Consider the following 20,034-nt stretch of genomic DNA (forward strand, 5'->3'; position numbering starts at 1 on the left):
GTAGTGCTATTGGGTCCTGTGAAGCCGCACACCCATGCATTCGAGTCCTCCTGGAATCGATCGAAACCGAGCGCGAATGTAGGGCCCTGCGGCACGAACAAACCCCTCGAGATGCGAATGCCTCGAGATTGGTGAGGTTTCGGGTCTAGTCCTGAAGGAGCGAAATCCTACAAACGTCCTCGATGGTGTCGACACCGCACGCTTCGTGCTGGCATTGCTGGAGTATAGACACCAGAACTGTGCATTCTCGCGAGAAAGCCAAACTCGTCTCAATTTTACCCCTTCGACTTCGAGCCTGCTACCTATCGAGTTCGGTGTCACGAGTCCGACTCCGATGCTATCACCGACTGAGACCGACGATGGAGGGCGACTATATATACCAGAGCCTGGATCGCCAACATGTTGTACCTTCATGACCTAACGAACACTACTGGTTACTCCTGCTGGCCTCTATACTGATTGATCAGACGCCTGTTCAGAATCGCAAACTCCCCATCTCCAACCCATCAAACCACTCCATCGCAACACCAACCCCTCAACCCTAAGCCATGCACGTCCTCATCAGCGGCGCCGGCATTGCCGGCCCCACGCTCGCCTGGTTCCTCGTCCAGACCGATATCAAAGTCACTATCGTCGAGAAAAGCGACGCCATCCGCCCCTACGGCCAGTCCATCGAGCTGCAAGCCACCGCCCTCGCCGCCTTCAAGAAGACCGGCCTCTGGGACCAGGTCCTTGCCCGCAACACCACCGAGCGAGGAACCCAATTCGTCGACACCAGCGGCCGGCCATTCGCCCTGTTCCCCGTACGAGAAGGCTTGCAGGCGAGCTTCACGTCCGCATTCGAGATCCTCCGCGGAGACCTCGCGGACATCTTATACCAGGCGACGAAAAACCATCCAAACGTCACATACCGCTTCAGCACGACCATCACGCGCGTCCTGCACAACAACGAGAGCGGTGTAGCCGTCGAATTCAACGATGGCACCGCATCCTCCTTCGACCTGCTCGTCGCCGCCGACGGCCAGTGGAGCAAAGTCCGCGCCCAAGTCTTCGATGCTTCCACCGTCACGACCCTACACAAGGGCATGTACGGCGCGTACTGGACCATCCCGCGCATCCCCGCAGACAACGCATGGTGGAACATCTACATCGCGCTGCGCCGGCGCATCATGGCGCTGCGGCCGGACCCGTATGGCACGGCGAGGGTGTACGTCACGTGCATGCCTGGCGCTTCAGAGGAGAAGCGGTGGCGGGAGGTTGCGCGCGCCGATCGGCAGACGCAGGAGGACCTTTTGAAGAGCGAGTTCAGCGATGCGGGGTGGCAGGCCAAGCGGTTTCTGGAGGGTCTGGAGCAAGCGCCGGATTTCTACTTCCAGGTCGTGGAGCAAATCAGGATGGAAAGGTGGTCGAGGGGAAGGGTGGTGTGTCTGGGCGATGCGGCGTATGCCCCTACACCGCTCACCGGGGCGGGGACATCGCTCGCGGTGTTAGGGGCGTATGCGTTGGCCGGGGAGATTAGCGAGTTGGAGGGTGGACAACACCCGTCTAAAGCTCTGGACGGGTATGAGGAAAGGTTCCGCCCGTTCGTCGAGGCGACGCAGAAGATCCCCGGCGTGGTGCCGGGGATCGCGCATCCGACGACGGGGTGGCAACGGTGGCTGCTGGAGACGGGGTTGAGGGTTGCGGCATGGCTATTGGGACAGAGCTGGATGGCGAGGTGGTTGGGGAGCGAGGAGCAGGAAGACGAGGGGTTTCCGTTGCCGCGGTATGAGAGGTTCGAGGGCTTGAACGGGGAGTGAGAGCGGGCCGTGGGACCTTGTGTGTAAGATTTGATATGTAGTACTTGTCCGAAGTTGTGCGCCCGGACTTGAACACTAACTGAAACCAGATTGCGTCCAAGCAGACGGTGACAGTGCTCAGACATGCAAAAAAGGCCACACCTTATACCCGTGAGCTCGCCGAATTTTGACCGTTCGCCAGATAAATGAGCATTCAGCTAGATATGCTCCTCTTCTGGCATCTTGGAAACGACATGTTTGAGCGACTAAGTCGAGATCCCCAAGCGCGACCTCAGTCCACGGGTCGCGAGAGTGGGTGTAGCCGTGCCATCGAGAGTACTCTGGGTCCGACATTGCCGCTGCGATACTATGTCAGCTTGCAGACACGCCGCCTACTCAAAGGCGAAGCTCGAGGCGGCGCAAAGCACTACTTTTTAGCGTGACTTCCAGGTGAAGGCTAAGGCCATCGATGACTCTGGCGAGCATCACAAGATTTCGAGGGCATGCATCATCTTGGCCAGCTTGGGTGCGAATTACGACGCTAATATTGGCTGCTTTCCACTTGTAGGAATCCAAATCCATGGGGAATCCGCCACCACCTCATCTCTCCAACGCCCGCAGCTGCCTCGCATAATCCATCAGCGCATGCTTCTCCCCACCCACCGTCCGATCCACAACCTCCAGCTCCTTCCCATCCCCCTTCACCGTAATGCCAAACCAATCCCTCACCTCGTCCACCTCCCTGCTAACCTCCTCTTCCTCTTCCTCTACAGCATCCTGCTTCTTTGACCAAGCCTGCTGCGTAGCTCTCTTCTCCATATGCCTCTTCGCCAACCGATTCGCAACTTCGTTCGCATCCAATAAGCTGACCAGCTTCCGCTTCAACGATCCGCGTGAGGACGCCACAACCTCCCTGCACTGAGCCCAGATACTCTCCGCGATGTCCGTCTTAGCAGACTCGACGTGATCCTTCGCGAAACTCTCTGTAGAGCGGTGGACGATAGACTGGCTGGTGTGCTGGGTGACAGACGGCGCGTCGCGTACGCGGCTAGCGAGCCAGGAATCCTCTGCCATTTCACAGGGCGTGCGACCGACGCTATTCTCGCGGAAGAGGAGATCCGGGCGACGGCTGAGGATGGCGGACATGTACATCTGGTTTTGTTTCTTCACGGCCCAGTGGAGGGGGGTGTCGCCTGCGCCGTCCAGCAGCTCGAGGAACGCGTAGTTGGTTGGGGTTGCGAAGTCGAGCAGTGTCTCGAGGATCTCTGTCTTGAGCTCTCCGACGTTGTAACCGCCAGCTAGAGTCATCAGGTGTGCGACAGGTGTCAAGGAACCGGGTTGGGCGGAGGTGCGCTCGCTGAGGAGCGAAGGAACGAGACGGGGGTCGATGAGGCTCAGCATACGGTTGAGAATGGTGTTGTCGTTGATGATGAAACTCCTATAGGGGTCTACGAGGAGTACGTCGAGGATGTTGGAACCTGTAGATATGCGGGCAGTCTGATCTGCGCCAGCTTCGATAAGAAGTTTGGCCGCGCTGAAACGATGGAGCGAGAATGCGATGAGGAGTGGTGTATACCCGTCTGTGGACTTGACCTCTAGCGAGTCGGGCATGGTGTCAATGAGGTACTTGATCAGCTTGAAGGTCTCATGACTCGGCTCTGCCATTACTGCAAGATGCAGCGCAAGCTCACCTTATCGAAAGTTAGCATTGTCAATTTGCCAAAGGATCCGATAACTCACGTCTAGTGCCCAGCCATTTCCTGAGAAGCCTTTCAAAGCCACCAGCATTCTTGTTGATATGCCCGATGTATTTGTCATGCTTGTAAGCTTCAGCAAAGTCAAGGTAGTGGCGAGCCGGCGCGTCGCCCATGAACCACTCCACCATCTGAAGGCTCCCTTTGAAAGCCGCGCTTAGCAGCGGCGGTACGCTATCAGAGACTCCTTGTGAGTAAGTGCCACGAGCAGCGTTGATCCAAGCGGGACGCTTCTTTCCATGAACCTGCAATTGTTAGTGTTGGAATCTTAAGTAGGAGCATCAACCTACGCTGAGACCCTGATAAAACTTTGGCTTCTCGCGGTATTTGACTCCAGAGTTTTTGACAAATGACTCCAGTTCGATTCCTGCACCTGCGTGCTTGATCATATCCGCCAGCAGTTCTGTGCGGCCGTATTCGACAGCGAGGTGAAAGTCGCAGCCTGAGAATGATGGTATGCCAGAGGACCCGTCCAGTTTCATGGCCAACCTGTCTGTCCACTCAAAGTCGAGATCGAGAAGGAACGAGAACAACGGTCTGTCGTTGGTGATAAGAGCCCAGGACCTGAGGCTGCACGTAGAGTCGCGCTTGCTAGCAATGTCAACCTTGCGGTTGTCGATACCGTACGTGATCTGCTTCTCAGGGAGGAAGTGTTTGACGTAGTTCCAGGCCTGAACTTGTCCGGCCATGAACTGAATAGGTGAAATATCGCTCTTGACCTGTGTCGAAAGCTCGCCAATGTTTTCAATTGTGAACCTGTCGTCGACAGTCTCCTCTAACACGGCGATATCACTCATATCACTCTCGTCGTCTTCGTCCTCGTTCGCAAGTCGGTAGCGTGACTTCTTGACATCGTCGTCTTCTGGCGGCTGAAACTGCGCGTAACATATCTCAACAAGAGCTCGTGCGAGATCGAGATGGCCGCGAATGACTGCGATGGCGAAGATGCTATTACGCTGTCCGTCTTGGACGCTGATCTTGAGTGGGCTGTTGTGTCCCCACGGAGCCAGGGTCAGGCTTTTCACGGTCTCAAGGTCATTATCCCATACTGCTTGGAAGCTGAACTTGCGTTAGAATACGTAAGGATGAGGTAGTGTAGCACTTACAGTTTGGAATAAGCATCCCTTCTCTCATCAGTTAGATCAGGAACAGAGAAGTCGAACTTGATTTCAAAAGGTGGCGGTACCCATGGCTGGTGGTTGTAGCCATAATATGGCCTCTTCTCGAGCTTCACATTCGGGTGTAACTCCTTGAATGTCTTCGCTCCTTTGCTCATCAAAGCTTGCTCAAGCTCCTCGAACCTCTTCTCCATCGATTTGATAGCCTCAATCTTTTCTTCAACACCTTTGCGCTCTGTGTAAGATTTCAGTTGGTCTTCATAGCTCTCTCTGGCACGATTGTCCTCTTCTTCTGCGCGCTCCAACTGGGCCTTGGCGACAAAGTACTTGTATGTTCCGTGCTCAAAGCCCTCAAGATAGTCGATATCGTTCTTCAGATTGATGCGAGGGTTTGACGGTCTGCCCGAGTCTTTGACCTCACGGACGTAGTCACGCAGGTCGGTGATCTTTTTTCGAACGATGTCAAGCACAGAGTCCATGTCGGTGTAGCTAGTGTTGTAGTCCCTTTCAAGACTTTCCTTTGTTGGCTTGGTGAGAGTGTCTGGATCCGCGCCCATTTCCAATAGACGAACCGCAATTTCCGGAACCTCGTTCTCGATTGCCAGTATAATTGGTTGCTCAATGTCTCGGGTGAAAGTTCTTCGGTTATTGTCAGAATCGCTTCGAGCTATGCTGTCAAACTGAGGCTCTACCGACTTCATCCAATCCTTGAAGTCAATGGAAGGATTCGCGCCCGATTCGAGCAGCTTCAACGCTGCGAGCGCGTTTCCTGAAGAGATCGCACTCATGAGAGGACTTTGCGAAGACGGACGCCAGGATGATCCTAACACACCGAGATGATTGATGGCTCGCTTAGCCGCAGGCTCATCCTCCTGAATCAATATTTCCAATAACTCAGGCTCTTTCACAGCGACGTAGTGAAGCGCAGTCATTTGCTTGGTGTCAGCCTGGACGGAGGTAGCCCCCAAGCTCAACAGTGTTTTAGTCATCTCCTTAGCTTGTTCCAATGGGAGACCCAGAGACAAAACAAGGGTCAGTATAGCTCCCCTTGGCGACTTGTCGTGGTCGTTGAGAAGTTTGATCGGCAGGAAGACGTCTGCTCCAAACGACTGAACGAGTTCCTTGACGACTTCGGTATGCCCCTTCAAGATGGCAAGGTGAAGGGGTGAACACTGAAGATCCCACGCTAGGACATTGACGTCGTATACATCGGGATCGTCCTCGTCTTCCTCAGGAACCGCATTGTCAGTCGTATTCTCTCCTTCTTTGACCTTGATATACGATCCAGTCATTGTCGTGCGTGCTTCATCATCAGATTCGGCCTCATCCTTCTCAATCATATCGACGTCGCTATCATCGTCTTCCTTTGCAGACTTCGGCCGTTCGCTTAGATACTCATTCTTGGGTGTTCTCTCCGCCATACGTGCTTTCTTGCGAACATCTTCCTTTTTAGCCTCTTCTTCCTCGTTCTCCTCACTCTTCTGCATAATCATTCTGACCATTTCCACACTGCCTCGAGCGGCAGCTAGATGTAGCGCCGTTCTTCCGTCCGCAAGACGAGCCACAAGACGGGCGCCGTGATCAATCAAGGCACGGACGATTTCTGGAGTGGAAGAAGTGACAGCTAGATGGAGTGGTGTGCGACCAGCTGTGGAGGTTAGTGTATAGCTCCAGTGGAATCACCAACTGTTACTCACTATAGTCACGACAGTTAGGATCGGATCCGTCTTGCTCCAACCAGTCCACAACGTGCTCCAGATCTTCGTCAACAATGGCTTGACACAATCGAGCAGTGTTCCCGACGTAAGCCATCTCGGTCCAATCATCATCCGTGATAGGGTTGAATGAGCCGATAGCTTGACGCCCGGGGTCGTCTTTGATGAAGGAGATTTTTCCAGAGACATAGATCTTGCGCTCTTCTTCTGCGACGTCGTGTTCTTCAGGTGTCACCGGCTGGGGGCAAAATCCGCAGCAGTCGTTGATGATATCCTCAGCAAAACCGAAGAACGCAGGGTGACGATGAAGGTTAACCTCGCGATCCTTGGGCTTGTTCCACTCCGAGTTCAAGAGCAGATCTTTGGTGTACAAGAGCTTCTCGATCTTTTTGGCGTGATACGGCTGACCATAGGGAATGGTGAAGGTGTGATAGTCACTGACATCTTCCTGTTATTTGTTAGCATAGTTCGAGTAGTCAGTGTTCACATGCAAATACCTGCTCGACCCACTCCGCTACTTCATCCTCATGTCGGTCCTTGATGTTATCCCTCATCGAGAAATTTCTGTAACGATTCACGGGCGGACGACCACGTTCCCTTCGTCGCTCATCCATGTAAGACTCCCTCTCCGTCTTTGTCGGAAGTCGCTCAAGAACGAGCAGACGCGCAAGACCGACAGTCCGTCCAAAATTACGCTCGAAGATCGTAGGGTCAACACGGGAGCGTTCCAGCAGAGGCCAATAAACCTCAAATCCCCGATGGGAGTACTTCGACAGGCGACTCTCGTACGATGGAGAACGACGCGTCAGGTCAATGGTATTGGCCTGGGTCATGTATGCAGTCAATGCGCGCGGTGCGGCCCAGACTTGCTTGCCGTCATAAGCCGCGCACGAACAATCGACATCGAAGCCGGTAAGGATCTCAGAGACCGACTTATAGATCCTTAATACAATCTGGATGTGGCGAGTCGGGTATTGACTGGCGATGGTGATTGCGTTCTTCGTTCGGATGGTCGTTGTCTCGGTTAGGATCGAATCTTTGATCCTCTTCTCAACCTCAATGATCTTCTTGACAGCTTCCTCCTCGCTGAGGCCGTAAATGAAGAGGTCTACATCAGAAGCTGGGGCGATAGTCTCGTGGTAGTACTGCCTTAGTGCTCGTTTCGACTCTTTGTACTGCTTTGGAACTGGCAGCAAACACGTAACGACACTCGATCCGGCAGCGACGACATTGCTCCAATCGAGATCGACAAGTGAACTCTCACAGAACAGCGCAAAGTTTTGTTGGAATTCCTTGATATCTTGGACAATGGCAGGCGAATTGTTCGGGCGCCTTTCTTCGGCGCCAAGCGACATGATATATCGCTCCTTCTCTTCTTGAGACTCTGAGTCAAGGTCTCGCGCTCGGATCTTGAGACTGGAAGTGTGACCATTGAAGACGGGGACGACATTGAGATGCTCATCCGCCAGGACAGGATGATCTGGTTCTTGGGCAAATATCTCGCGTAGTTTTGCATCGTATTTTTTGTAGGGTTCAAGAAGCTCGAGAAGGGACGTGTCAGGATGCGATTCAACGTAAGAAACGAAGTCAGCATGCTTTGCCGGTACGTCCGGCAGCGTTGAAAGAGAGACCATGGCGGTAGTTGAGGAACACTGTGCGGCTGAGGGATCAAGGGAAAGGTGGTTTTGAAGTAATTCGTGACTTGGATGGTATAAACGGGGAAGTGCAGCTGGAAGTTTGATCAAAAGAGGAGAAGAGGTATCGTCCTGTTTATACGAATATAGTTTTTCGTATTGCTGGGGAGGCGCTGCGAATTGACGAAATGAATGTTCAGGCGGGTAGCAAAGTGGAAAGGCGGGTCAGCTGCCTACGCGACACCTTCGCGCGACTGGCGGTTGCCTCGAATGCGCCAGGCAGACATGCGCGCCACGACGCGCTAGCAATGCTTAAGCTGCGGAGGCCTTACACAACGGACCCCGCGTGTCATGGCGTCCTTGTGTACACAGATTGCAATGTGCACGGCATTAATTGTACAGGGCTTCTTATGATCTCGGAAAGCCCAGCGAGATCCTGGTTCAGATTGTCTCACTAGAAAGGGGGCTGCCTACATGAGCGGGAGCTTGAAGACCTTTAATTACTAAATGTTCGAGTGTAGCAGCAATATGGTATAGGTAATTGTCATGATTATAACATCCACATTTTGCTTTTAGGGGCCGTTTTTTAGGACGTTTTATTCTTGAACAGTCCGCGTGTCACAGCGACCTTACATGCAGCGCGCACGGTTGTTATCTGTATCCCTCTGCGCCGCCGCGGGAGACATTGGAGGAAAGAGAATAGAGCGCGTTGGCGTCATCTTCATTCTACACTCATCACGGCACAAGTCATATGCAGTGTCTATACAACAATCAATAGTGGTATTCCCTAAGCCCCAGTCCTACGATATCGCAAACGGCCCAATCCCATCCCTACACAAGACCACAGAGAAGATACTACAACAACCATTAGGGAGAGTTACGAATTAGAGTCGAGCGTGGCACAAGCCCGCAGTAAAAACAGGCCGAAGAAAATGGTATAATACGGGGAACTGAAACCGCATCCCACACATAGTTCGAGGGCGGGCATATGTGCGAAAGTGTGAAAGTGAAAACAAAGGCAGACCATCTAGCGCCAATCAAACGGACAATCCAAGAAAGCCCAGCCAGCCCGTCCTACAGAGAAGAAAAAAAGGTAGAGGTATTCGGTTTTTCGGCATTCCAAAATCAATCCGGTAAACGCCCTGGTCGTCATTTATATCATGGCGGCACCGCCGGGGCCGGCAGGTGTAGGAGAAGCAGCTTTGGGCGCGACTGGAGCCGCAGATGGAGGTGCTGTGGCCGAAGTCGGTGTTGCTTGGGAATCGTGCGCCTCAGAGTTCTTCCTGCCATCCTGATCGTTATCGTCAACCATCGATGCATCCATTCGTTGCCTCCAGTCTGAGAAATCATTGAATTCGCCCTTCTCGCTCGTGGGCGTGCGCTCAAAGTCAAAGCGATCAGAAAGACGATAGGCTTTGTTAGTGGTTTCCCAGTTGCTTCGAAGAGCATCTAATTCGGAAGCGAGGTTATCCAGTGCCATGGAATTCCGCGTGACCGCTGAGCTGGGCCTGTTGCCGGCGTCAGGGGTCGCAGTGCCCTCATCACTGTACATTGATTCCCCCGAAGCGATACTATCGTGTGGACGATGTCCGCGGGCCTGTCCGTTGACCGCTGTCGATGTGGGTTGGGATTGACGGCGGTAATTATCAACAGACGTCTCGAATTGGTCCAGGAACATCTGCACACGAGTTTCGGCTTCGCGGGCCCGCTCGTCCAGTTCCGCGTTCTGGATACGCAGCGTTTCTAGATCGGCGCGTGATTGTTGGGCTGAGGACTCCGCCTCGTTCACCTTCTTAGCAGCAGCAGCAGCTTCTTGCTGTGCCATGGCCAAATCCGTCTGCAGGGAAGAGAGCTGGGACTCCAACTTGGCGACAGATGCCTTCATGTTCTCCTCTGTGGAGGATATTTGGGCCCGGAGGGCTTCACGCTCTGCTTCCCACTCCGCAGACTGCTCTTTGGTCGGGCTCCGCGAAGCTGACCGTGTTTGCGCAAGCTCAGCCTCCAGCTTGACCTTTTCTTGCTTGTACCGGTCGAGCTCCGCCTTCATCTTGGTAAGCATCTTCTCCGTGCCCCGAAGGTATTTGACGGCGGCTTGGTGATCATTGTGCAGAGCCTGCAATTTCTCCTCCCATTGCTGACTTACATCATGCTCGCGCTGCTCAAAAGCAGACCGCAATTCGTCGTGTGCTTTGCCCATGGAGTCGATTTGCTGCTCTAATTCACGAACGCGATTGAGCTCTGGCGTTCCGAATCTGGAATTGGGGCTGTCTAGAACCCTAGAGCGGCGTGCGTCCACCGCGCTTACGCCTCGCTCTTCGAGGAGGTTCTTCAAAGTCTTGAGCTGAACCTCGAAAGCATTGCTGTCCAGCCGCAGACGCTCATGTTGCTGTTGCAACTCGGCCTTTTCAGCTTCAGCTGCTTGCATGTCTCGCATTGCTTGCTGCAACTGCTTGCGGATGTTAAGACCTTCACGACTAGACTGCTCTTGATACGCTTCAAGGCCGGCTATTCTCTCCTCAGCCCGTCGTAGTTTTTCGGATGCCGCATCCGCTGCTGTTTGGTTCTTGCGCACCATGACGTTCGCAGCTTCGACCTGTTGCTGGAGGATAGTTACACGCTCATCCATTGCATCTTCAATACCTTCGTCGCGGTTGGTAATCTGCCCAAGGCCATTGAGAACTGCCTGGCGATGGAGTCGTGCTTCCTCAGCATACTTCCCGGCGAGTTGTTCAGTGTCGTTAAGCTTTTGCGATGCCGCTTCTAGTTCGATGGTTTGGTTCTCGTGCTCCGCCCGCAGCTGAGCAAGCTTCTGTCGTAGACTTTCTCGTTGGAATCGTTCGTCCTCTAATTGCTTCTCTAGTAGACCAGACTTATCTGATGAAGCAGCCAAAGCTTCTTTGAGCGACTGAAGCACAGACGCATGATTTATGGACTCTTCCATGGCTCTTGTAAATTTGCTGCTTAGCTCGTTCTTATCGACGGACAAGAGCTTCGACGTGGCTTCAGCTTCGGCTGCGCTAGCTGTTGCTTCCCTGGCGATCTGCTCGGCTTCGTGTAGTGCAGCTCGCAATCCTTCGAGCTCAGCAGAATTCTTCTGGCGCGAAGAATCGAGCTCTTGTACTCGCTTCTGGGCAGCTTCCGCCGTATCGTCCGCTAATTGTTTCGATTTGCGTTCAGCCTCAACCTCATGGGTCAACTTTTCCAGCTTTATAGTCAATTCACTCTGAGCGGCCAGTGATGCGGCCAACCGACGGTTGATGTCGGCCACACGGTCCATATCAGGGGTAGCGGTACTACGCGGAGCGTCGGGTTGAGGGGTGCCTCCCTGGCTGCCACCGCCATGGGCAGCCAATTTCGCCTTTGCGTAGATTGCTTCGCTGATCGCCGCATCACGTTGCCTCTCCACCTCAGCTATCCTGCGAGCCGCGTCGTCTCCCTGCGATTTGATTGAAGTTTGTACTCTTTCCAATTCGTTCTTCATCTTGAGCAGCGCTTCGAACAAAGGCTTCTCATCGTCACCGAAAGCTTCTGCTGAACGCTCGTCAAAAGCAGGGCTGGTGGCTGTCCCTGCGTTATATCCAGCCTTCCGAGCAAGAGCAAGCTCGGAAGCATACCAAGCGTTCCGGACTTTGAGTGTTTCTAGCTGTTGATTCAACTCGTTGTGGATCTGGGTGACCGCAGGCGAGGCGGCAGCCCCGCTATCGGCTGGTCTTTCGGCTTCCCGACTTAGTGCACGTTGCTGGTTCTCGTTGGAACGTCTCGCGGCAGCCTGCTCTATACTTTCTAGTGAGTGCTGTGGGCGATGTGACTTTGAAGTGCTTCGCGATACAAGACTCCCCGACCGTGACGTATCCATGGACTCTTTTGGTTGGCTTTGGCCACCCTCGGACATTTTTCTGGTTCCGTTAACAGCAACATCGTTGAGCGATTGTGATTGCACATCAGCGGGGCTCTCCCTCGTGATGGGAGAGATGTTTTCTCGCTCGAACGAGGCTCCACGGGTATCCAATGGTGGGCCATAACCTCTCTCATTCTTGGTGGGTGTTTTGCTTCGAGATCCGCTCGCCGGAGGGGGTCCCCGTGGTTGAGGGGCCTGTTGTAGTGGAGGTGGCCCTGAGGGTGCTGGGCCTGCTGCGCGGGGCAGTCGAGATCCAGCAGGTCCAGCACCGTTCATCAAAAGATCTTGTGGTCTGGGTTCTTGTGCGCTAGGCATCATGCTTCCACGGGTAGGAGGCGAACCAGCTTTCGCCTGGGGAATATTCGCTCTATCACTACCGCTCAATTTCCTTGGGGCATTTCCGGGCTGAGGAGGCGGCGCCTCGTTTGGTGGGTATCTTATCTTAGAAGTATCCAGGACGTACGCAAGGCTCAGCTCGTTCTTGTCAGCGACAGATGACGATGGCTCACCGGCCACTACTATGACATGTTTGCCGAATGCGGTCATGCTGTGACCGGAACGTGGGGAAGGGGAATGTCCCATGTTTTGGAACATGTACCACCGGCGAGAGGATATCCGGAAGGCCGCGAGGTCTCCGAGGTCAACGCCATCTTGAGTGCGACCGCCGAAAACATACATGGTATCATTGACGAGGGTTGCGGAGTGGCCTTCTCGGGCAACGGGGATATACCCAATGCACTCTTGCTCGCTCCAACTGTTGGAGCGAGGATCGTAGGTCCAGACATCGTTAAACCAGGTGACTCCATCCGTGCCGCCAAACAGGTAGAGCTTGTCGTTCCACGTGACAACCGAGTGATTGGTCCGAGCAGGGGGGGAGCGAGTCGAAGGTGACGATGCGGTCCCTTCTTTCTGATTGGGAAGCAGTACCTCCCATCTACTGGACGATGACTGTAGCGAGTTCAAGTCGAATGCAACCAGATCATTAAAAAAGAAACCTTCGACCTGACCTCCGAAAATGTAGATCTTGGAACCCAGGATGTTCAGCGTGTGTCCGTATCGACCTGTCGGCCGTGGTCCTTGCGGCAGTGCCCTGGACCAGTGTTTTGTTGCTACACATCGTCAGTGTCGTGGGCACAGACGGTCCGCGATGACTTACATGTATTCAACAAATAGAGGGTGTCATCCAAGTCGTCATTTTCATCGAGCTTCGTGTCTCCTCCAAAAACGATAAAGGCGTTGCCGACTAGTAGACTGGAATGACCTACTCTGGGGCCGGGTCCGTCGCCTGTCGTCGATATGGGGTAGCAGGCCATGCTACCGTTCCCCATCTCTGCCACCCAGAGATCGCCTTTGACCGTAGCACCTCCAACGAGCCCACCCATGATGTAGATAACGCCAGCAGAGCCGGTCGAGGAATTGATGGCGGCGCCATACCGAGGGAAAGGCGAGGCGTTGGTAGTGAAGTTCAATCGGCGAGAGCTCCATGGATACGGGGACGATTCTGGGGGACCGCGGGCGTTCCTTGGGCCGCCCTTCACACTGAATTAGCATGCCGTGCGATGACAGGCAGGCTTTGGCGGAAGCCGAGGCGAGCGGGAGGTAAGATGGAAAATACGTACCGCGAAATCAGCATTTCCCTGGTCGCGGAGGGCCTTTGGCTCGGGGCTTGCGGTGTTGCCCGCGCTCAGCGAGCTGAAGCTGTTGTTCGCACTGTTGTTGCCGGGGGTCGAGGTCTGGGTCCCTGACCCGCTCCTCTGCTTCTCAGAGGAGGGTTCGCGTGCGCCGGTGCCGTTGGGCGCGGGTATCTGCGAGCCTGCGGGTGGTGGGCCATGCGACGAGCCGATATCGCGTGTTGCGGGCGGGAGGGCGCCGGCCTGCTGCTGCTTGTTTTTCTTTCCAAAGAGGAACGACATGGCGATGGGACTGCGCCGAGGGCGACGTCAGAGCGGGTCTCAGCGCGCACAAAGACGCATCCGGTATGCGCAGACTACGGGGGCGGGTGGTGGTGGTGGGCTCGTGGGCGGGCTCTCACAGCCGGGGGCTGGCAGACGGCACGAGCGAGACAGCGAGCAGCGCGGGTCTCAAACTGATGGCGCATGGGCCGGGGCGCACATGTCTTTGCGGGCGGGTTAGCAGGCGCTCGGGCAGCGGAGAGGACGATCGTGGAGGCAGAGGGACGTGGTCAGCGGAGGAGGAGAGCGCAACGGTTTTCTGGGACGCGGACAGAGCAGGAGCACAGCGCCAAGGAGGATCGACGGGCGACGGCAGCACGCACTTGACGCGTAGATGAAGACGACAGCGCAGCCGGCCAGGATGTGTCTGGTACGCTCGACGGCGGGCACTCGGGCATGCGCTTGCCAAATTGCCCGTCACAGCAGCGCTCCTGTTGTCCAGCTGTCAGCGCCCGTTTGCTGGCCTGGCACGCCTACGCCGCCGATGCCCCTGAGAGTCCGATCCGCGACGACAGGGGTTTGGTTGGCGTGCATATGGGCCTCTGCATGCAATTTCTCGAGCTATAAATTCACAGCGGTCCACCTCAGCACACGGCGCAGAGGGTTTTGACAGGTGTTCCCACAATAAGAATGGCTGTTTGGCCGCCGTAGCGGCGCAGGGGCAGTTAGACCACGGCAACTAGGCCGAACCGTTCAGAGCGTCAGAACGCTGGTGGAAAGCCGCCGTGATTCGATGGCCCCCCAGCTCCACTTGGTGGTGTAGCAGTCCCCATGCGATTGTGAGCATGGCTTTTGGAGACTGTTTAGCAAACGAACATCTGGATTGCAAGGCAGCTCGTATGTACAAACGTAGCACAAAGGCAGATTTGTGCGGATCAAAGCGGCCACGCCTGCAGTATGGAACATCTGTATTGCTCGTCTGTGGAGGAGCATCCTCGTGCAGCGGCACTTGGCACACGCCTGGGTGGCCACCGCGAGCTGTTCCTGGCGGCCAGCAGCCTTCCCGCCACTACTGCCTCTGCGACGGTCAGATGCATGCCAAAAGCGCGGATGCGGGTGTTGCGCATGTACTGTGTAAGCAGCTGGGCGTCATTGGCCGTCCCGATCCCGCCTGCAGTCTTACCGGCGCCCGATGGGGTCTAGCTCCGACCAGAGCTCTCCCAAACGCACCGCGGTGAACATTCGCGCGTCAGCGCATAACGCCTGTCGAGGGCGCCAGACTCACTCGTTCCCCTCACCGCCGCACCCTCGAGTCTGGACTGGACGGCGCTCACACATAGTATCCGTTTCGCGCACACGCTTAAACACAGGCCCGCGACATGGGCTGCGCGACCTGGACTTCCGTCACCACAGCTAAGAGCTCAAGATGAGGACAGCCAACGAATACCCGCACGTCAACCCCCTCGCCTTGCACGCGCCCTCGCCCGGAGCCATGAACGGCACAGCAGCAGCCCCTGCGGCGCCACCGCAACCACAGAGCCCTGACAGTGCAACGCCTGCGCGTCCTAGCACTGCATCAGACTCCCAGCCCAACCTGGCTGCCATGAACGGGCTCGACGCGGACGCCGTGTCCTCGCGGCGGCCAAGCAGCACACGCTCCTTCTCGCGTCCGCAAATGCTGCGCGCGAGGAGCGACTTTGGACCCCGCCATTTTGAGACGACGCCCTCAGACAGCGGAGCCGACGAAGCCGGCAGCGTCGACGGCCACTTCAAGATCCGGCACGGCTGGGATGACCAACTCAATTCGGAGGAGTACAACCAGCTGTTGACATCAGTGGGTGCAGACTGGCTGGCATAGTGGCATGTCAGGGCTAACAAGCGCAGTCTTTCTTCATGTACTATACGGAAAAGAAACACGAGACGGGCGGCATACCCAAGAGCGAGGGCAGCGCGTACCCGCTCCAGGAATGGCGCATGCGCGACCGCCTGAAGACCGTCTCCGCTGTGCTTGCCCTCTGCCTCAACATTGGAGTCGACCCCCCGGATGTGATCAAGACCAATCCCTGTGCAAAAGAGGAGTGCTGGATCGATCCCACCGTCACATCACAGACCCCGGGCCACACCCCGATGAACCAAATTGGGAAGGCGTTGCAGACGCAGTACGAGCAGCTCAGCATGCGCACGCGCTATAAGCTCTTGCTGGACCCAACCACCGAAGAGACCCGCAAGTATACATCCACACTTCGCCGCAATGCACGCAACGAGAGGGTTCTGTTCCACTACAATGGCCATGGGGTGCCTCGGCCGACCTCGTCTGGCGAAATATGGGTCTTCAACCGGAACTACACCCAATACATCCCACTGTCTCTGTATGACCTTCAGAGCTGGATAGGCGCGCCCAGTCTGTTCGTCTACGACTGCTCTGACGCCGGGCTGATCATCTCCAACTTCCTTCGTTTCGCTGAGAAACACCAGCTGGAGTTTGAAGAAGCCCAGCGGCGGGACCCAAACGTAGAGGTTGTAGATTTTCATGACTGCATACACCTCGCAGCTTGCCGCGAAAAAGAGTCCCTACCAACCAACCCCGATCTCCCTGCGGACGTCTTCACGTCGTGCCTGACGGACCCTATCACCATGGCGGTCAAGTTCTTCATCTTGCAGAATCCGCTTCCAAGCAACGTCACTCTCCGTGATGCACACAACATCCCTGGCAAAGTCTCCGAGCGTAGGACGCCCATTGGCGAGCTCAATTGGATATTCACTGCTATCACCGACACAATCGCCTGGAACTCCCTCTCCAAACCTCTGTTCAAGAAGCTTTTCAGGCAGGATCTAATGGTGGCAGCACTGTTTCGGAATTACCTACTTGCGCAGCGTGTGATGAGGGCGTACCATTGCAATCCAGTGTCTCATCCCGAAATTCCTCAAACCCACGACCATCCTTTGTGGCGCAGCTGGGATCTAGCTGTCGAGTTGATTCTGGCTCAGCTACCTGATCTCCAGGCTGAAGCTCGTGGCGAGAAAGAATATACCTACAGACACTCTGACTTCTTCTCTGAGCAACTAACCGCCTTTGAAGTTTATCTGCAGCAGGGCGCTGTCGAGCAGAAGATTCCCGAACAGCTGCCAATCGTGCTACAGGTGCTTCTTAGCCAGGTCCATCGATTGCGAGCTCTCATTCTCCTTTCAAGTTTCCTGGATCACGGGCCCTGGGCTGTAAACCTAGCGCTCAGCATCGGCATTTTTCCATACGTCCTCAAGCTTCTACAATCGCAAGCCAATGAGCTGAAACCCGTCATGGTCTTCATATGGGCACGCATCCTCGCGGTCGACCAATCCTGTCAGACCGATCTTCTCAAGGACAACGGCTATCAATACTTCATTAACATCTTCAACCCCAACTCGGGTATCCCCATTCAGAATGCTAGCGAACACCGCGCGATGTGCGCTTTCATCATTGCTATGTTCTGCAAAGACTATAACCAGGGGCAGCGTGCTTCCCTGAGTCCAGAGCTTGTGGACAGTTGCCTGGATCACCTCAAAGATATCCAGAATCCTCTCCTGCGACAGTGGTCATGCCTCTGTCTGGGCAAGCTTTGGGTTAACTACGAAGAGGCGAAATGGGTCGGCATTCGATGTATGGCGCATGAACGCCTGTGCGAGCTCGTCTTTGATCCCGTATCCGAGGTCCGGGCAGCGATGCTGCATGCCCTCACTGCCTTCTTGGGCATTCGCGATGTTACGACTCAGGTCGCTACCATTGAAGAATCAATCGCTTCGATGATTCTTGTGATGACGACGGATGGGAACAGCATGGTGCGTAGGGAATTGTTGATATTCTTCTCAACCTTCGTTCTCCGCTACAAAACCAAGTTTCTGGTCGCTGCTTTCGAGCAGATTTCAGAGGAAGTCAACAGCGACACCTCCGGAAAGGAAAATGAAACTGGCGATGGTCTCTACATGAAGGGGCGTGCTTCCAAAACAGCTGTTGCAGCTCTCTCTACATCGTGTTCACAGAACACAATCTATGCCGCTATTTGGAGGGAAGTCATGGTGATGGCGGCGGATCCTCACCCCGAGGTGGCCAGGGACGCAAGCGCCGTGGTGGACTACGTTCTTCTCGCCCTTCTCCAGTCTCCACTAGCCAAGTTTGCCGGACCGCTCTTCGACGAGCTCGTCCGGAGAAGTCCTGTGGATCGCGCACAACGACGGGTACACCAGGAGAGGCCCGTGCAACAGCCTACCCAACCACCGACGCCCTCGAAGGAGGCGAGCTACCTGTCACTGCTGGGTGGTCTTCGGCGAACAGGAAGCGTCGCAGCCTCACTAAAAACAATCTGGACTGGTCACGACTCTTCGACCTCCCCACAGAAGAGCCCCAGCCGTGCAAAGTTCGATGAGTACAACTCGTCAACGGATACACGTCCGCAGACCCCGGAACGCTACAACGTTGAAGAGCAACCTAAGACAAGGGGTTTCCTGCCAAGAAGCCTAGGAGTACCGCCAGAGCTTCCTTTGAAGAGCAGGATCTTTGAGTGGTCCGTGGAATACTTCCGAGAGCCGCAGATGAAGCCTACCGAGGCCGACGAACCCGGCAGCACTGACTACAATGGACGGCTGTGGCGGCGAAATCGTAACGACAAGATCATTGCAGAGACTCAACCTTTGAAAGAGGTGGCCGTCGTGAATCACTGGAACCATCAGCACGCGCTTTTTGACAATCTCAGCCAGCCAATGAAGATGTGCTTCCATCAATTTGAAGAACATGTTGTGGTCACAGACAATAAAGACACAATAAACGTAATCGAGTACTCTGGAGGTCCAACTCGGAGGATCAATTGCTTTTCAAACGGTAACCCAGCAGAATCCAGGATCACCGAAGCGCGTTTCATCAACGAAGACGACCAGGCTCTTCTTATGACTGGGTCTTCCGACGGCGTGATCAAGATCTTCCGCAACTACGACACACGGGGCAAGACTGAGCTAGTCACGGCTTTCCGCGCTTTGACCGATCTGGTTCCCAGCAATAGGAATGCTGGGCTTGTTTTCGACTGGCAGCAGGGCAGAGGATCCATCTTAGTGGCCGGTGACGTGAAGGTGATCCGGGTGTGGAATGCCGGTACCGAGATCTGCACAAGCGTAAGCACATTCATCTACAGACCAGAGCTAGCTGACAGACTTCAAGGACATACCCGCACGTTCTGGTTCCTGCATTACCTCACTCACGTCCGACCAAGTCGAAGGTAACGTGTTCATCGCGGGCTTTGGCGATGGCGCCGTCCGCGTCTATGACCAGCGCCAGAAACCCGCCACCGCCATGGTCAAGGTCTGGAAGGAGCACAAGCAGTGGGTCACAAATGTACACCTGCAGCGCGGCGGCCAGCGCGAGCTCATCAGTGGCTGCCGCGACGGCGAAGTCAAGCTCTGGGACATCCGCATGGACAAAAGCGTCAAGACGATCCAAGCGACGAGCGACCACCTCAAGACGCTCAGCGTGCACGAGCACGCGCCCGTCTTCGCCGTCGGCACGCAGCGCCACCAGGTCAAGATATTCAACATTAACACTGGGCGCACGGTCAGCACGTGGGAGCCGTACTCGGGCTTCCTCCGCGATCGCAGCCAGCCTGTCACAGCGACTGCGTTTCATCCCCACAAGCTGATGATTGCGGCGAGCGCGGCGCATAGTAATTTCGTGAGCGTGCACACGTGCAATGTCGCACGGCAACAGCAGAATCACCATGCGAGGACGGCGAGCGGCGTGGTCAAGACTTGGGATGGTAATACTTGAACAGCCTGAGCCTTCGCTCCATCTCTTTTTCTGGGCCTTACTTACACTGCGACTCTGTGCTGACCCGCGCCGTGGTAGTGTCTGCACGACGCATCGCGGCTTTTTGCCGAGCGTCGTTCTCAGACGGTAGAATTGTTGGAGATGCGAAGGCCGCAGTCGACGAGTCGGGTTCCAGTACGTTTAGCTTTGCGGAGCATGTGGGTCTGCCGGGTGTGCGTGTGCGTGTTTCTTCGGGGGTTTCGCCCTAGCGAATTGTTTCTGAGGCGTTTCTTGGGATGAATGGCATAGCGGGTGGGGAGCATGGGCATTGGCATATGGCGCACTGGGGCTTTGGATGGGATGGGTGTTAATGAGGGCGTTTTGGGCTGGGATGGCATGGGTGAATGATTGGATGGGGCGGGGGGGTTCTGCTTTGGCAGCTTGTGGGTATGGCTGTAAGGGCGGGATGCGGAGGAGA

General features: G+C 55.3%; 4 protein-coding genes across 4 annotated transcripts; 2 read left to right on the top strand and 2 right to left on the bottom strand.

The window, feature by feature from the left end:
• Positions 1–342: 342 nt before the first annotated feature.
• CC84DRAFT_619524 (FAD/NAD(P)-binding domain-containing protein) lies at positions 343–1,890 on the top strand. Its single transcript, XM_018186898.1, has one exon. It carries the CDS (start codon positions 549–551, stop codon positions 1,797–1,799), a length of 1,251 nt encoding a protein of 416 aa, XP_018037078.1. The 5' UTR covers positions 343–548; the 3' UTR covers positions 1,800–1,890.
• A 488-nt stretch (positions 1,891–2,378) lies between these two features.
• On the bottom strand, positions 2,379–7,999 carry CC84DRAFT_1257986 (ankyrin; the record flags this gene model as incomplete). The annotated part of the gene is made up of 6 exons (XM_018184785.1): positions 2,379–3,469; positions 3,519–3,777; positions 3,823–4,591; positions 4,639–6,298; positions 6,348–6,813; positions 6,863–7,999. The coding sequence occupies 6 exons, from the start codon at positions 7,997–7,999 to the stop codon at positions 2,379–2,381; spliced, it is 5,382 nt and encodes a 1,793-aa protein (XP_018037079.1).
• Positions 8,000–9,019: 1,020 nt separating this feature from the next.
• CC84DRAFT_619547 (cell polarity protein-like protein) lies at positions 9,020–13,996 on the bottom strand. Its single transcript, XM_018186899.1, has 3 exons — positions 13,517–13,996; positions 13,054–13,429; positions 9,020–13,006 (listed from the first exon to the last, which is right to left on the bottom strand). The coding sequence occupies exons 1-3, from the start codon at positions 13,808–13,810 to the stop codon at positions 9,153–9,155; spliced, it is 4,524 nt and encodes a 1,507-aa protein (XP_018037080.1). The 5' UTR covers positions 13,811–13,996; the 3' UTR covers positions 9,020–9,152.
• Positions 13,997–15,049: 1,053 nt separating this feature from the next.
• Positions 15,050–20,033, top strand: CC84DRAFT_1116484 (WD repeat-containing protein-like protein mip1). Its single transcript, XM_018175464.1, has 3 exons — positions 15,050–15,623; positions 15,674–18,928; positions 18,975–20,033. Exons 1-3 carry the CDS (start codon positions 15,216–15,218, stop codon positions 19,575–19,577), a joined length of 4,266 nt encoding a protein of 1,421 aa, XP_018037081.1. The 5' UTR covers positions 15,050–15,215; the 3' UTR covers positions 19,578–20,033.
• The last annotated feature ends 1 nt before the right edge of the window (position 20,034 follows it).

This window comes from Paraphaeosphaeria sporulosa (genome assembly GCF_001642045.1).
Source record: "Paraphaeosphaeria sporulosa strain AP3s5-JAC2a unplaced genomic scaffold CC84scaffold_4, whole genome shotgun sequence".
NCBI classification, from domain to species: Eukaryota; Fungi; Ascomycota; class Dothideomycetes; order Pleosporales; family Didymosphaeriaceae; genus Paraphaeosphaeria; species Paraphaeosphaeria sporulosa.

Bases quoted from the DNA above. Each gene is read 5' to 3' on its own strand.
- CC84DRAFT_619524 (XM_018186898.1), top strand. From the start codon at position 549: ATGCACGTCCTCATCAGCGGCGCCGGCATTGCCGGCCCCACGCTCGCC.
- CC84DRAFT_619547 (XM_018186899.1), bottom strand. From the start codon at position 13,810: ATGTCGTTCCTCTTTGGAAAGAAAAACAAGCAGCAGCAGGCCGGCGCC. The intron at 13,430-13,516 runs GTACGTATTTTC...TTCAGTGTGAAG, and splicing joins AGGGAAATGCTGATTTCGCG to GGCGGCCCAAGGAACGCCCG. The intron at 13,007-13,053 runs GTAAGTCATCGC...GACGATGTGTAG, and splicing joins CCTCTATTTGTTGAATACAT to CAACAAAACACTGGTCCAGG.
- CC84DRAFT_1116484 (XM_018175464.1), top strand. From the start codon at position 15,216: ATGAGGACAGCCAACGAATACCCGCACGTCAACCCCCTCGCCTTGCAC. The intron at 15,624-15,673 runs GTGGGTGCAGAC...TAACAAGCGCAG, and splicing joins ACAACCAGCTGTTGACATCA to TCTTTCTTCATGTACTATAC. The intron at 18,929-18,974 runs GTAAGCACATTC...ACAGACTTCAAG, and splicing joins GTACCGAGATCTGCACAAGC to GACATACCCGCACGTTCTGG.